The sequence below is a fragment of the Mesocricetus auratus genome, unplaced genomic scaffold (assembly GCF_017639785.1).
Source record: "Mesocricetus auratus isolate SY011 unplaced genomic scaffold, BCM_Maur_2.0 Super-Scaffold_100015, whole genome shotgun sequence".
In the NCBI taxonomy this organism is placed as follows: domain Eukaryota; kingdom Metazoa; phylum Chordata; class Mammalia; order Rodentia; family Cricetidae; genus Mesocricetus; species Mesocricetus auratus.
The window spans coordinates 54,776,950-54,791,676 of record NW_024429198.1 but is presented as its reverse complement, the minus strand read 5'-3'; the positions used below and the strand labels follow the sequence as shown (position 1 = coordinate 54,791,676).

The following is a 14,727-nucleotide window of genomic DNA, read 5'->3' as shown; positions in this document are numbered from 1 at the left end:
GAGTGAGGGCTCGGTGGTTAAGGACATTGTCTGTTGGGGAAGTCCTGTTATTTGCCTGTGCATTTGTCAATAAAGTACTGTCTGGCCAATAGGGAATCTAGATAGGAGGGACTAGGAGTCCAGGAGGACTCTGGGTAGGAGAAACACAAGAGAGTCGAGATGTAATGCCATGAGGTAGGACCCCGGAACTATTCTCCAGTAAGAGACATACTTAGATTAACAATTATGGGGTAATTACTTAAAGCAGAGCTAGCCAGTAAGAGACAAGCAAGGCCAACAGCTTCATAATGAATATAGCCTCCTGTGTGTTTATTTGGGGGCTAGAAAGCGACTGAGCCCAGGCGGCTGGCGGGGGATAAACCAAAGCGGCTAGCAAGAAAAAGCTTCCCTTAACAATTGTCCGCTTTCCTGGAGATCCTAGGTTCGATTCCCAGCACCGACATGGTGACTCACAACCATCTATAACTCCAGTTTCAGAAGTTTCAACACCCTACGAGGGACTCTGAGGGTACCACGTACACATGTGGTACATAGACACATGCAGGCAAACACACAAAGCTTACAGTGCACAAACACACACACACTCACACACGGTCACACATGCTCACACACACCACCACCATCACCATTACCACCTCCACCACAGGCTAACAGGGCTGAGTAGGAATGGTTACAACATATTTCTTCACAGACTCATAATAGATTTACAGTCATTAGAATCCTCTAGAAGCAGATACAGACAAGTGCTGTTCCTTCAGGCCCATGGGGGCCACAGGCGGCCTCGTCAAGCTGTGCTCAGCGTCACAGGGGATAAGCTGGTCTGGAGCCACCGTACCACGTTTAGTGTTGTTTCCTAAACGCTGTTTGTCGGGGGTTTGAAGCCACTCAGTTCCCCTTCCTAAAGACCCGTCACCTTCAGCTGCTCCCGTGTCAGTGTCCCACAGCTGACGACACCACGCACACGCTCTGATCGTCCCAGGGACACCGATGAGCATCGAAACCGCTGAATGGTTGTAACTAGCCAGTCGCACCCTGCTCCCACTGCTGTGATGGGCGTCTGACAAAAGCAGCTCGTGGCTCACGGTTTGAGAGCACGGCCCATGGTAACGAGGACAGTGTGAGCGGCACGAGCGTCTCTAGATGTGCCAGCAGGGATGTGAGGCACCTAGGTGCACTGAATCCAGTCAGGAAGCAGAAGGAAATGCGGGTGGCCAGCCTGCTTTCTTCTTTCTATCTCGTCCAGGACCCCAGCCCATCAGACAGCGCCACCCACAGTCAGAGTGGTGAAGCTCCAGAGCCCGTCTCCTAGGTGACTCAGCCCACTCCCATCCTCAGTGAAGACTAAGTCATAACACCTACAGGCCTGCTCATCTTACATCCTCTGTCCCTTCCCTCAGAAACTGCAGTGAAGATGCTTGGCCACAGTGCCCACGGCTGCCAGACAGATCCCTGGGCTACTCTGAGCGGCCCCGGGTGGCCCCAGATGGCCTTCCGTGCAATAGCATAACCATAAAACGTCTGCAGGCCTCTGTCTTCATCTCTACCTGCCCCTTCTCCATTCCCAAATCCAGTGTAAGATGGTTAAAACAAGGCTGGGCAGACAGAAGCAACTGGAAGGTTATTCCTGACTGTGGAAACCTGGTGACGGCTGGCAGCAGACTGTGATGTCAAAAAAAAAAAAAAGTGTTCACAAGAACTTTGTTGAAGACACAGAGGAGTGACTCAGCATGTGGGTTAGGAGAAACGATACTTTCCTTGTATAAAAACAAAAAGTCACACCCCAAGAAATCTGTCACTTACATTCTCCCAGAAGGTACTTTTCCTGGCACGGGTTCCAACCAGATGCATCACGGAGTGCTGCTGAGAGAGCACGGTGCTCTGCTTACAGCGAACCTCTAGAGCCTCAGCAGACACGGGGCCAGCAAAGGGCCGGCAAAGAAGATGCCCCCCTCGGTGGAAAACAGGATTCTGGGAAGCGAGTTGAGTGGCGTGGGGAACGACTCACTTTCCAGGGAATGCACAGCAAGTCTCCTGGTCTCCGATGAATGGACGCTATCGGGAAGTAAGATGGGAGGGGCAGATGCTGGTGGTGGGGACAGATGTGAGCATCGAGCCTCCTCACATCTTACAAGCGCTGCCTGCCACGGGGTCCTAACTGCTGGCACTCTCTACAAGAGAGCGAAGCAGCAGGCTTTCCAGCATCTCTCTGGGCCGTGGGTGGGCCTTCTCACATGTAAGCATTCATTTATTGCCCTCAGCATCTTCTGGTCCAGATGAGAACACTGCACAAACCACTCAAGTTTCAGGGTAAGCAGTCAGTATGGCAGAGAGCCTACATGGGCCTCTGACGTCAGCACCATCTACAGTCGCTGGCGAGCACAGTTGGCCGTTCTCCACACTGGGGCCTTGTGTGACTACTGAGCTCCACCTGCGCTCTGTACAAAGACTCTCCAGGCAACACCACGCTTGCTATGAAGTGGTACTCACTGCTGCTTCCTAGGGGTGGGGGGCTCTTCTCAGTGGCACTAAGTTTTCTCTTCCTAACGCCCTCCATGTGGCTATATGTAGCAGCCTTCAGGCCCAAAGCCAGACTTTCTACCCAGCTCCTCCTCTGTTAAAACCAAGACAGGAATCACCCACTTTCTCTGCCTCCTTTGCAGCCACAGGTGATCATGTGACCCATTTAACCGGGGTGGGGGTTCTGATAAAATTCTTATTCTTTCTGACAAATTGACCCAACTGTAGCTGAAAGCCACAGTTTCTCACCCAGATTTAGACGCAATCAGGAGAGATGCTTACACAGAAGATTCCCACATCTATGCTCTCAGTTGAGGGACAGATGAATCAAAACATATAGATGGTTATGTTAGCTCTACACAGCCATCCTTATGTGTTAGGCTTTTACTGTGAAGTTAAATGATAAATACTTGAAACAGTAACACACATACACAGAGTCAGTTTGCAGTCATTATTCATAAAGAGACATTTGGGGTCTATTTCCTGTGTCACCCAACTTTTAAGTTTCTAATTTATGAGTGGGGGAAATAAAATAAACCAATAGAAGCACACTTCTCCACCCTCTGTTTCTCTGCTTTGAATAGAAGCACACTTCTCCACACTCCATCTTTCTGCTTTGAAGTCTCAGTAGAAACGCAAGAACGAGAACCCAGGCAGGACTTGTCCCTTCTGACACAGAGGCAGGCGCCACCTTTGGATACAACACGGCGTGCAGTTTGAGATCCGTGTGTCTATATGCACCATCACAATCTCCATGTAAACGACTTAATTATATGAAGGATAGAAACCATGTATCTTGGCAGTCAGGCAACCTTCCTGACAACTGGTCCAAATCTGTCACAAGCCCAAGGAAAGATGGAAGGTGACAGGAGCCAACCTGCCATCCCCACAGACATAGTCATCAACACACCACAGAGCTAAGAGCGAGGCTAAGAGAGTTAACCTCTCCTACACACGTGGCATTTACCAAAGCAAACCCCACAATGGGCATGGACTTGAAAGCTTCTCAGGGAGAAGCAGCCCAGCTGCTGCTCAGCCAGTGCTAACTACGGGCATCTGATATTAAATCACACATCTTGTGTACTTTTCCTCCATCCAAGGGAAAACTAAAAGATGTTTGTGGCTTATTTTTAATGAACGTCAGCATGCAGTTTTTGGAGTCACAGTTAATCACACTGAAGGGACAGGAGAACCCAGGACCATCCTCGCCTGGACCAGTACCTAGGCAGAGTCTCTGCTCAGCCATGTCCAGGGAAAGATTTCCTTAAACACAAGCACTGAGTTTTTTGAGACTCAATTATTTTCAACTATAAAATGAAGATCATATTGTCTTATATGAGATGTCTCCCTTTGGAGGTAAATCCAATCATTTCTGCCCCATATGCTCTGCACACAGGTTTGGGAGAAAACAGGAGTTTTTATTTTTAAAACAATTCACCACCATCATAAGAGACCATTAACTCAGAATAGCAACATGAATCTATGCTTCAAAGCCACCCATATACTAATATGCACGCAAAACTATAAGGCAGCAATTAGAACCACTCATATAATGCAAGTTCCCAGGCCCACCTGAGGCCTATTAATCAGAAACAGGGAGGCACAGTGAGGAATGTGCATTTTAACAAAGGGAAACTCAAGTTAAAAACAAATAAACAAAAAAAACCAGGAATTTTTTTCTTCTAGAAATAAATCAGGTTTCAGTTTTGGGTGGCTTTAAGCTAAAATCAAGAGTTCTATCTGAGCCCAAAGAGTGTGTGCCCCTCCTTATCAAGTAAAGGAGTTTATTAGTGAAATGACAGACTTAGATATCCGCTATGTGGAAGGAAGTGGCAATAGGGTGGGAGGCTGGGGGGATGATGGGGGTGTGTGGGAGGAGGGGAGGGAGAGGGAACTGGGATTGACATGTGAAGCAAGCTATTTAAGATTAAAATAATAAAATTTAAAAATTAAAAGAAAGTGAATCACCCATTCTTTGTTCTTAGCAACCTAGAAGAAACTAAGTCAGCCCTGACACACCAGTGAACTACTTACTGGGAGCTGACAAGCTGATGAATTTCCCTCCCTTATCAAAGATTTCTCGCAAAGCCCCCAGCCTGTGCACCTCTGAGGGAGACCCTGGCCTCCGCACAGCGGGGCCACCATGGCGTGACTGCTTGGACTCACCCCTCAGGATGTAGTTCTGATAGTTCTGGTCCGCCTCAGCTCCCACCTTGATCAAACACGTCAGACCTTCAGCCACGACAAATTCGTGCACCAAATCTTTGTCATCCTGGCAGGAAGGAAAGAAAGGCGCGAAATGAAATACTTTTTAAAAGTGTTCAGATAGGTCCCTGTCCACCTGTATGGCTCACACTCTGCAGGACTCTGAAATAAATGGCCCCTGAGGAAATTCCACTCTATTCAAATGATGCATCTAAGTCTTCAATGCTTTTTATTACAATTTTCTTCAGACAATATGTTTTGGTCATGCCCCCTCTTCCCCAGGTCCTCCCCACCTCTGGATTTTTGTCTTGTCTTGTTTTAAATTCTGTTTTGTGAGTTTTTTCTTTTTAGAGAGAGAGAAGGTGGGGCGGAGCGCACACATGAGTGAGCATCTAACTCTTGCCAAAGGAATTTTACAACCAGTCTTCACACTGTCATTTGCCAAAGACCAAGTATTGCCTTCTGGGCAATCTAATAAAGATGAAGTAAATTAATCCCTTGCATGTCCAGAAGCTTTGCAGAACTCTGCTTCTCCTTCTTCAAGGCCCCGGGCTCCCATGGGACCTGAAGCTTCCATGGCTTTTTACTATAGGAAGCATCCAGTGACCATGCAACCTGTGAAGAAAAGCACGCTCCTGTCCTTGCAATCCTTCCAAAGGGCTGCCTTGGTAAGCAGAAGCAGGACACAGAGAGAAGTCAATGACGGCTAAGTTAGTGGTGCTCCAACAGGGCTTTCCAGGCAGACTGGGCAAGGGAACCTTAGAAGCCCATCTGAGAGCCTCACAGGAACTCTGACATGCAGCTGCCTAGCCATACCCTTGACTGAGGTAGACAGAGCTGCAGTGGACAGCGCTGGCACTGGGAGTAACAGAGCTTCCTTCCCTCCAGGTGAGATGGAGGTTCTAAGAGGGACCCACCCTCTTAGACAGTGTTAACACTGTCTGGGGAGCTTTGAAGGGACAAGGAAGCAGGGCTCCATGCAGAAGCAGTTGATCAGAACTGCTGACGTGAGACCAGGGCTCTGCTTCAATTCCCAAACGGGCAGGCTGTTCAAGAAACACTATCTCGTACAACAAGTAGTCTGAGACTCAGGGCAGGAAGACAGAGAAACAAAACACAATTGGCCAGGACCGTCAGACTATGTCTGGCCAGCCCTCAACCTGGGTCGTTGCTGTAAAATAAAATTCTAGGGAGTCCTGTGGAATAGATGTTTCCATTGTTGCTTTCTTCCGCTGAGATGGGGAGATCTCTTAGGTTACAGGGTGTCTTGGTAGGATACCGCTGGAACATCCGCACTTCATTATAACAACAGAAGCAGAAACTTCCCAAACAAACCCCAGCAATGGGAATACAGAAAGACTGGAGCGGCAGAGGACCACAACAGTGGTAGCAACCGTGCCGTATCAGTAAGAGAGAAAATAGGTGACCTAGTACAGTTCTCCTGTCTCGACATGCAATCAGCCCCTGTCTTTACTACGTGACATTTTCCAATTGTATGGATGGGAGTCTGGAGCTAAATGTGGGCAGACACTGTACAGGTCCCTGGGAAGTGATGTAGGGAGAGGCAGGGTCAGTGCCAGCTGGGGGGGGGGGGCAGCAAGGCTGAACGTAATGAGAGACAGCTGTGTGAACTCAGACTTTGAGATAATCACGGCCGCAGAAGAAAGAAAATGGGACAGTATCGTGGGTCTTTGGAAAATTACTTTACACTGGTAGGTAGGAAGGATATAGAAAAACAAAAACCACGTCTCCCTCCCTCTGTCCCCTTTGCCAGCAGCGTGTGTGAAAACTGGACATGCAGATGAGCTCATGTCTAGTCGGGAGGGTTTTCCAAGCATGTAACAAATGTTTATTGCTTTAACTAAAACTAGATTCACACATGACTTCATGGTGTAAAAGTGCGAACAAGCTCTCAAGAAACCACTCAAGCTAATCACTAATATTAATACACCAGAGAACCAAGCATCTGGCAAAGCTAATCACTAATATTAATACACCAGAGAACCGAGCGTCTGGCAAAGGCCCTTGGAAAAAAATCACTGGACAGGCGAGACGGCGTTCATGAGAATAACTCAGAGCCTTGGCTGAAATGCGTGGACCCGTGTAGATAAGGCACCGAGGAAGGAGGTGCCTGCGGATAATCAATGTGGAGAAAGTCCTCCAAGTTGGCAGTGACCTGGATTTTAAATACAAACCCCAAAATTCATAGGCACTAATAGGTTCTTAAGACACTCACTTCAGACTATTCTGAAATTAAAATATCCTTGCCAGCTGATGAGAAATTACGACCACATCCCGGGGTTTTCTGTAAGAGCTATTCACTGACTTGTGACTTTCCTTAACTAATTTTTATGTCTATTTTGTGTGTATGTGTGTGCTCATATAGATGCACGAAAGTTGGCGCACATGACCCAACATGCAGGTAGAGGTCAGTGGACAGCTTGTGACTCTCCTCTCTGACTCTTTGGGATCTAATTCAGAGACTCAAACTTGGCGGGAAGGGCCCTTACCCGCTGAGCTACCTCATCAGTCCTGGTTTTTGTGGTGGTTGTTGTTGCTTTTGTCTTGGGTGTTATTGCTAATGCCTGTTAGTCAAAGAATAAATAACTCAATACAAATGACCAATTTCTCATTTTTAAAGCTGTTGAAGTCCGAGTTTCTGAAAGAATCTTCATGCCTAGAAAATGTAAGGGATGATGAAGATGCAGACCCAAAGCTATGAAAGGCATCAACCCAGGCCTAACCCAGCAGGCTGCCTGTGAGATCAGCTAACCCCTAGCATGGTTGCTATTGAGTGTGGATTTGTGTGTGATCTTCACACCAGACTTGAAACTCCTGGTGGCAAGCACCTTCCTTGTCCACACAGCACTAGCCTGTTAAAAACTAGTTTCATGAATCAATAGGAAAATCTCAAGGGATGCACACCAAGGAATAGAATTGGTTCAAAGACTATTTAGCAAGTCTGAGAAAGTTTATTTGGTTTTCTTTCTAACCTTTTAATTTAGGAAAATCTCACTGTGTGTAAAATAGTCTCAGGAACACAGGTGTGAAAGAACTCACAGCCGTCTTGCTTTATTCATAATTCTATCTTCTCCTGCTACATAACCAGAAGCAATTCTCACACGGCACATCAGTTAATACATTATTTCTGTGTAGCTTCCAATTATAGAAACTTTAAGAATAAGTATTCACAAGAAATAAATTAAGGATAAAAAAATCAATCAGTCTGTCCAAATTTCCAACTTTTTCATCACTATTTATACAAGATGTCTTGGTTACTTATCGGCAGTTTGACACAACCCCCTGTTAAACCTGGGAAGAGCAAACCTCATTGAAGGAATTTCCCAGATCAGACTGACCTGTGGCCATGTGTGTGAGAGATGCCCTTGACTGGTGATTGATACAGGAAAGTCCAGTCCACTGTGGGCGGCACCTTCCTAGGCAGGAATATCTCAGCTATGTAAGAAAACTAGAAGAACATGAGCCAGAGATCAAGTCATTGAACAGCTCCCACATGCAGGTTCCACCTTAAGTTGCAGCCCCGACTTCCCTCAGTGATGGACTGTGACCTGAAGTGACAAGTGAATAAACCCTTTGCCTATGTAAGTTACTTTTGGTCAGAGTGTTTCATGACAACCTCAGAGCTCAAACAAGGGCAAGATCCAAGTAAGATCCACATATGGTAATTCGGAATGAATTACGAGTCTAAAGCTCAGAAACCTCTATTAACTAATCAATGGAAGATAATGCCCCCAGCCTCACTAACTTACGTGTTGAAGGAAGTCGTTCATCCTTTAGCATAGTCCACAGTCTGGATTTGGCGGATCATTCACCTAAATAGATGTTGAGCATGTGCCCATGTCTTCACTTATTTGTAGTTGGGTTCATGTCTGATTCCAGGGCTGATTTGTTGGCTTGCCCACATCATAGTTTATATTTTTCTCAGGAGGAACCTAACGTCTGAGGGTACCTTGTTTCTGTCATGTTAGCAACTTTGGTTGCATTATTTTGTGTTAACAGATTCACTAGGGGCTACAAAACAGTGGCATTCTGCTGTTCCTTGTTACTGAGCATCTTTCTACAAAGGTTTCCCTTTTTAAAAAGAGAATTCTTTTTACCCTAAAGTTCAATATGAAAAGGCGAGAAGTTTGCCCTTTTCCAAGTAGCTACCAGCATCCACTGTCTAATCATCCCGTCTACCACGGCTAGCTTTTAGTACCCTGGGGAATGGTCCGCCAATTCAGACTTTCTCGGGGTATCTGGATCCCTTTCAGTTACCATCCTCATTGATGCCTATTGTCCTGACTCTGGACAACCACTGAGCAACCTTCAACTTGCTTTCTGGGAGTTTGGGGCAAGAATCTTGGTATTATCTGATAGCTCCCTGCTAGCCTCCATGTGATAAGAGGCTACAAGTTGATGATAACATGACAGAGGTACCATGCCTCCAGCAGCCAACTCAGAAAGTGGGACAAAGGAGGACATGTCTTCAGAAATGTCAACCAGGAAATGGATCCCATTCTGGGAAGAAGTAATAGCAGAATCCTGTTCAGGAAGAACAAATTTTAAAGAAGAAGGGAAGAATGTGGGGGAGTAGTTTTTTTTTTTTTTTTTTTTTTTTTTGCCTAGTCCCTGCTAACAGGGAGAAACTCACTCTGGCTAAAATTATCACTCACAAAGAAAGCCTTCTAAAGGACAGAACAGGAATTGAAGTGAAGTGGGAATGTATGCATAAGTCTAAAAATATAAGGGAGCACAGCAAACCGAGACAGACATACTCCATGTAAAGGCCATCTTCACAAAGTCACAGCCTTCCTCTGCCCACTGCTGTCTCTCGGGTACCTGGAACCTGACCAACCCTTCACTATGCTTGCGACTATCTCAGGACAGGGATGAAGGAAGGTGTGGTACTGAATGATAGGACAGAGCTGGAGACGAGGTACTTGCATGTGCACAAGGGGACACACCCACAGTAGCAGGCTTTACAGTACCCAAACCAGAGTCAAGCGAACCACCCAGCCCAAGAAGAATGAACGGACACATTCCCACTGGATCAAATACAATTCCAGGCAGATCTCAGGCACATCTACACCCATTCAGTCTCCACAAATAAACCAAAATAGGGCATGTGCAACGTGACAACACATATGTGAAGCTGACGCCAAAGACGCCGCACATTATGGGACCTACCACTAGCGGAAACATGAATGCACACAGGGAACACTAAATGTAACTATTGGGAGAGAGGAGGCCTGGGTAGGAGAGAGGAAGCGGGTAGTGATTTGTGGGGAATGGAACACGGGTCTTTAATTACTCTCAAACAGGTTTTCTTTTTTTAAACGGGAGTATAGGTAAAAAAAAAAAAGCATTAGATTACATTGTCTTTACTTTTGTACTTGAAATATTTGACATAAAATGTTCTCCTCTGGGACTCTGATCTAATGTTCTTGTGCGTGTGTGTGTGTGTGTGTGTGTGTGTGTGTATGAGGGGGGGCGACATGTGTATATGTATTTCCATGTGTGTGGACACGTGTGTGCAGGTACATGTGGAGGCCAGAGGTTGACAGGAGTGGTTCAGTTCCTCTCCACCCTATACTTTGAGGCAGGGTCTCTCTCCCGAATCCAGAGCTCACCAGATAAAGCAGTTGTCCAGATATCCCTAGAACTCTGTTTCTACCTGCTGAGCACTGGGAGTCCCGGAAGACTATAGTGCCCACCCAGTCTTTACCTGGGTGCTGGAGATCCAAACTGGTTCTGGTTTCTGCCCAACCCACACATTGCCCACTCTGCCATCTCCTCAGTCCCCCTGAGCTAACTTGTAACGTCATCTAAACAGACTTTCCTATTTGTCATAAACAGGTATAAGCTTGTATGTACCTAGCTCCCCAGCAAAGCACAAACACAACTGTAGTAATTTGGCTTTTGTTTTTCCTTTTTACCTGAAATATCTGCTTCAGTGAGAAAAGGGCTCTTCTTAGATCTCGGCCACTGGAGTTGTACAGTTTTTCTGAAATAAATAATAAAACAATTAATTTATTGACTCAGTGAATGGCATAAACATAAGAAATTATGAAGTATGACATCTTCTACCAGAAAAATTACAATGCAGTCACTCAGGTCACCTCGGCAGTGTGAAAAATGACTTGTATACAGGCCTGGTCTGTTACAGGTGATGGAGAGGCTACCTCGCCCCATTTCCTCCTCAATTATGTTTCTAGGGTTTAACAGACTGTCTTCTGGTTTGTAGGTATTTCCATTCAGTGGCCAACTATACTGGGAAAACCAATGCAGCCCAAATACAATCGATTTCAAGGGAATAGTTTGCTTTAAATTGGAAATTTGTGTGATAGAGTAGAACATAAAGTCACTTAGCACCTAACCTCTTAAACTGTGGCTTACAACCCTCATGGGATCAGGTAACACACACACACACACACACATGCTTACATGCACAACAAACAGTAAGAGGGTTCTGAATACACAATAACCAAAACTTGACTTATAATCAAATGGGTAATGAATTTCAAGGTGTGTCTGGCATCATTTGCCTCTGCTGTGTCCCATGACTTCACTGAAGCCTGGACTCCAAACACATAACAAACTGTTTCCACTGTGCCTGGTGTCATGCCACACAGCACCAGCAAAGGCCTTCTGAAATGCCTCAGCTCAGATTTGAGACAATTGTGTGTTACGAATCCCAGTGTTCTTAGGGTAACATTTCTGCTCTTAGGGAAATACAATGACTTAACTGGTATCTAGAACTGTGGTCATGAGCAGGATGTACCCGCTTTGCACGTTAACTCTGAAAGTGGCAGGCCCTGGGAGAGACTTGGAGGCTAGCATTTGCCTGGAAGCAGCAACTTAATTTATTCGGTCCCTATAATAAAGTGCTATATGGTAAATAGTTTCTTGAATGAACTCTGGTAATTGATATCTGTCAAGGAAATATCTAGTTCATGCAAACGGTTATAATCTTATTGACATGGACATATCTGTAATATCCCTGGTCCCCCTTGTATTGACTGTCAGTCTCTCTTTCAGCTTTGCTATTGATCACTTGTGTCTAATTGCCTTTTTGACTCACCAGCCTGGGTAGAGTCCTAGCAATCATGTTAGTCTTTTTCAAAGTCAGCTATGGGCTTGGCTTTCCGTGCACTTGGCTTCAGTGGTTGTCTTCTTTGTGTTTACTTTTGGTTTCTGTTGTTCTCTTTCTCTTTCTAGTTCCAACTTTCAAAAAGAATTGTTTGCTGTAAAACAGCTAACTTTTTTTGGCTAGGGATTGAGTCCAGGGCCCCCAGCAGGCTAGACAAGCACTCCATCACTGAGCTATGTCTGCAGTCCATTTGTTTGTTTGTTTGTTTCTTAGAGCAGGACCTTCACTAAATGGTTTTATATCCCTACTTTTGAAAATCAGGAATGATTTTCCAATTTTTTCTAAGCAATGCTGTAGTTATTTCCTATACATTTTAGCATGTTTACTTTCATTCCAATTTTATTAATAATGAATATTTCATTAAATTCAAATGTGAAGGGGCTAAAGACATGACTAAGAACACATATGGCTCTTCCATAGGACCCAAGTTCAGTTGTCTGGACCCACGTCAGGTGACACACAGCCACCTGTGACTCCAGCTCCAGGAGTCTTCTGAACTGCATGTTTACTTACACACACATACACGCACAAGTGGCATGTTCACGCACGCATGCACACTCACACACACACGATTTAAAATATAAATCTTTAAAATCCAGTAACATAAGCCTGTAACTGTTTTGGCTTGTGATTTATTAGAAATATATCACTAATGTCTAAGTATCCAGGATTTTCAAGATAACTTAATTTCTTGATAGTCAAAAAATATGATCTTATGGTATCAACTCTTTTAGATTGCTCAATGTGTATTTTATGACCCAGAAAATCTTGGTGAATCACTCATGTATAGAGAATACCCATGTATTCTCTCATAATTAGGAGAATTGATATGTCAATACCCACTGGGTCAAGTTAAGTGATAGTGTTGATAAACTCATGCACATATATACAGAGGCGAGGTCTCACTACGCAGTCTTGGCTACTCTGAACTCACTATGTAGACCAAGCTGGCTTCAAATTCATACATATCCACCTGCCTTTTGGTCCCAAATGCTGGGACTGAAGCCATGAGGTACCATGCCTAGCTTTTTACATTCTTACTGATTTTCCATTTACTCACTTTATAGACTGATAGGAAAGCAGTGCTGTGGTGTCCAACTAGCAGGCTGGATTTGTGCGTTTCTGCTTTTAGCTCATGAGTTTCTGTGGTAGATGCTTTCTATCTTTGTTGTTAGGGGATGTTATGACCTCTTGGCTCACTGAACTTTTTTTATCGCTGTATAATGTCTGTCTTTATCCTTGAGAGTTTCCTTTATTTTAAAGACACTTTTCTGGTACCAATATGATCACTTAGGTTTAGCATTTCTGTATCCTTTTCATCCTTTCATTTTTAGTTCTCTTATACAATCTAATGATGCACACATGCATTTTTCATAGTGCTGGGGACTAAATCCAGAACATTCTACATAACCAGGCAAGCACTCTACCACTGACCTACAAACCAGCCGTCTGTTTTTAATGAGTGTAGTGTTTCCACTGTAACCCTAACCTCTGGGACACCACAGGTGACTCTCCGGTGCACCAGGACAGAGGACTCTGAGAGGTTCCAACACTGATTCTCACCCTTCACTAAGAAACATTCTCTAGAAAAGACAAAGACATCTTTGAGAAGTCTCCAAACTCCTTGCTTCCCCCTTTTGTCCAAGTGCCCCTGAATTTAAGCAAACTAAAATTCCTTTAGAAGGAACCTATTTTTGTTCAACATCTTTAATTTCCTCTGCCATATATTTAAATACTTTTTATTGCAAACAAAACAGCACAAAACACCATTCTTCCCTAAGAATGACTTTTCTCATTCAAGAGAACTCACTTAGAAGAAGATTCTAATTTTTAGAGATTTATTTATTCTTATTGTATGTGTATATGTGTTTTCCCTGCATGTATGTTTGTATACGGAATGTGTGCAACGCCCATAAGGACCAGAAGAGGGCATCAGAACCCCTGGAATTGGAGCTACAGACAGTTGTGAGCTGCCACGTGAGTGCTGGGAATTGAACCCAAGTCCTCTGTGAGAGCAACACATGTTCTCTCTTAACTACCGAGTATCTTAACTACCGAGTAATTTCTACACCCCAGAGAGTCACAAATTTTTAATATACTTTTTTGAGTATCAAATATCAAAAGAACAGCTAAAACCCATAGTAATATTATACATTTTGACTAAAGTATTTCCCCAGACATTCTGCTTTTTAATTCCGTGTGCTATAGAATGTAAGGTGGGCTTCTTGCCTGAAATCCCACATGTGATCTTTGAGAGACAGCTTCCTTTATCCTTCAGACAGACGACTGGTAGCTGTTTCATGTTTAGGAGCAAGAGCCCCTCTCCCCAAGCTCTCCAAACCTGTAGTCTCGCACAGTCACCATGTGGACAAGATCCATGCACGGGCCCTTCTGTCCCAGGAGAACCATCTCCAGTACATGCGAAACCGAAGTCATATCTGTTAGTTACTGTCTCAAAGTTCACTATTGCTGTGAAGAGACACCATGACCACAGCAACTCTTGTGAAGGAGACATTTAATTGTGGTGGCGCGCTTACAGTTCACAGGTTCAGCTCATCATGGCGGGGAGCATGGCGGCATGTAGGCAGGCATGGTGCTGGAGAAATAGCGGAGTGTCCTACATCTTGCAGGCTGTTGACTGTCACACTGAGTGAAACTTTAGGAAAAACACTTCAAAGTCCACCCCAGCAGTGGCACATTTCCAACACAAGTGTGGCCCAGATTAAAGGTGTACCCTGCAGCCTCAAGGTCTGAGTTAAAGGCGTGTGTCATCCAGCCTCCTCCAATCAGACTACACTTCCTCCAACAAGGCCACACCTCCTAACAGCGCCCTCCCTATGAGCTTATGGGGA

General features: G+C 44.9%; 1 protein-coding gene across 8 annotated transcripts in view; it reads right to left on the bottom strand.

Annotated features, from left to right (window-relative positions):
• Positions 1-14,727, bottom strand: part of Fhod3 (formin homology 2 domain containing 3) — a 419,361-nt gene that overhangs the window by 233,243 nt on the left and 171,391 nt on the right. For all 8 annotated transcript variants that reach the window (XM_040757956.1, XM_013124838.3, XM_040757957.1 and 5 more), the window contains exons 4-5: positions 10,662-10,729; positions 4,684-4,789 (exon numbers count right to left, since the gene is read on the bottom strand). In XM_040757956.1, coding sequence (XP_040613890.1) covers positions 4,684-4,789; positions 10,662-10,729 — 174 coding nt within the window. The remainder of the gene's footprint in view (positions 1-4,683; positions 4,790-10,661; positions 10,730-14,727) is intronic.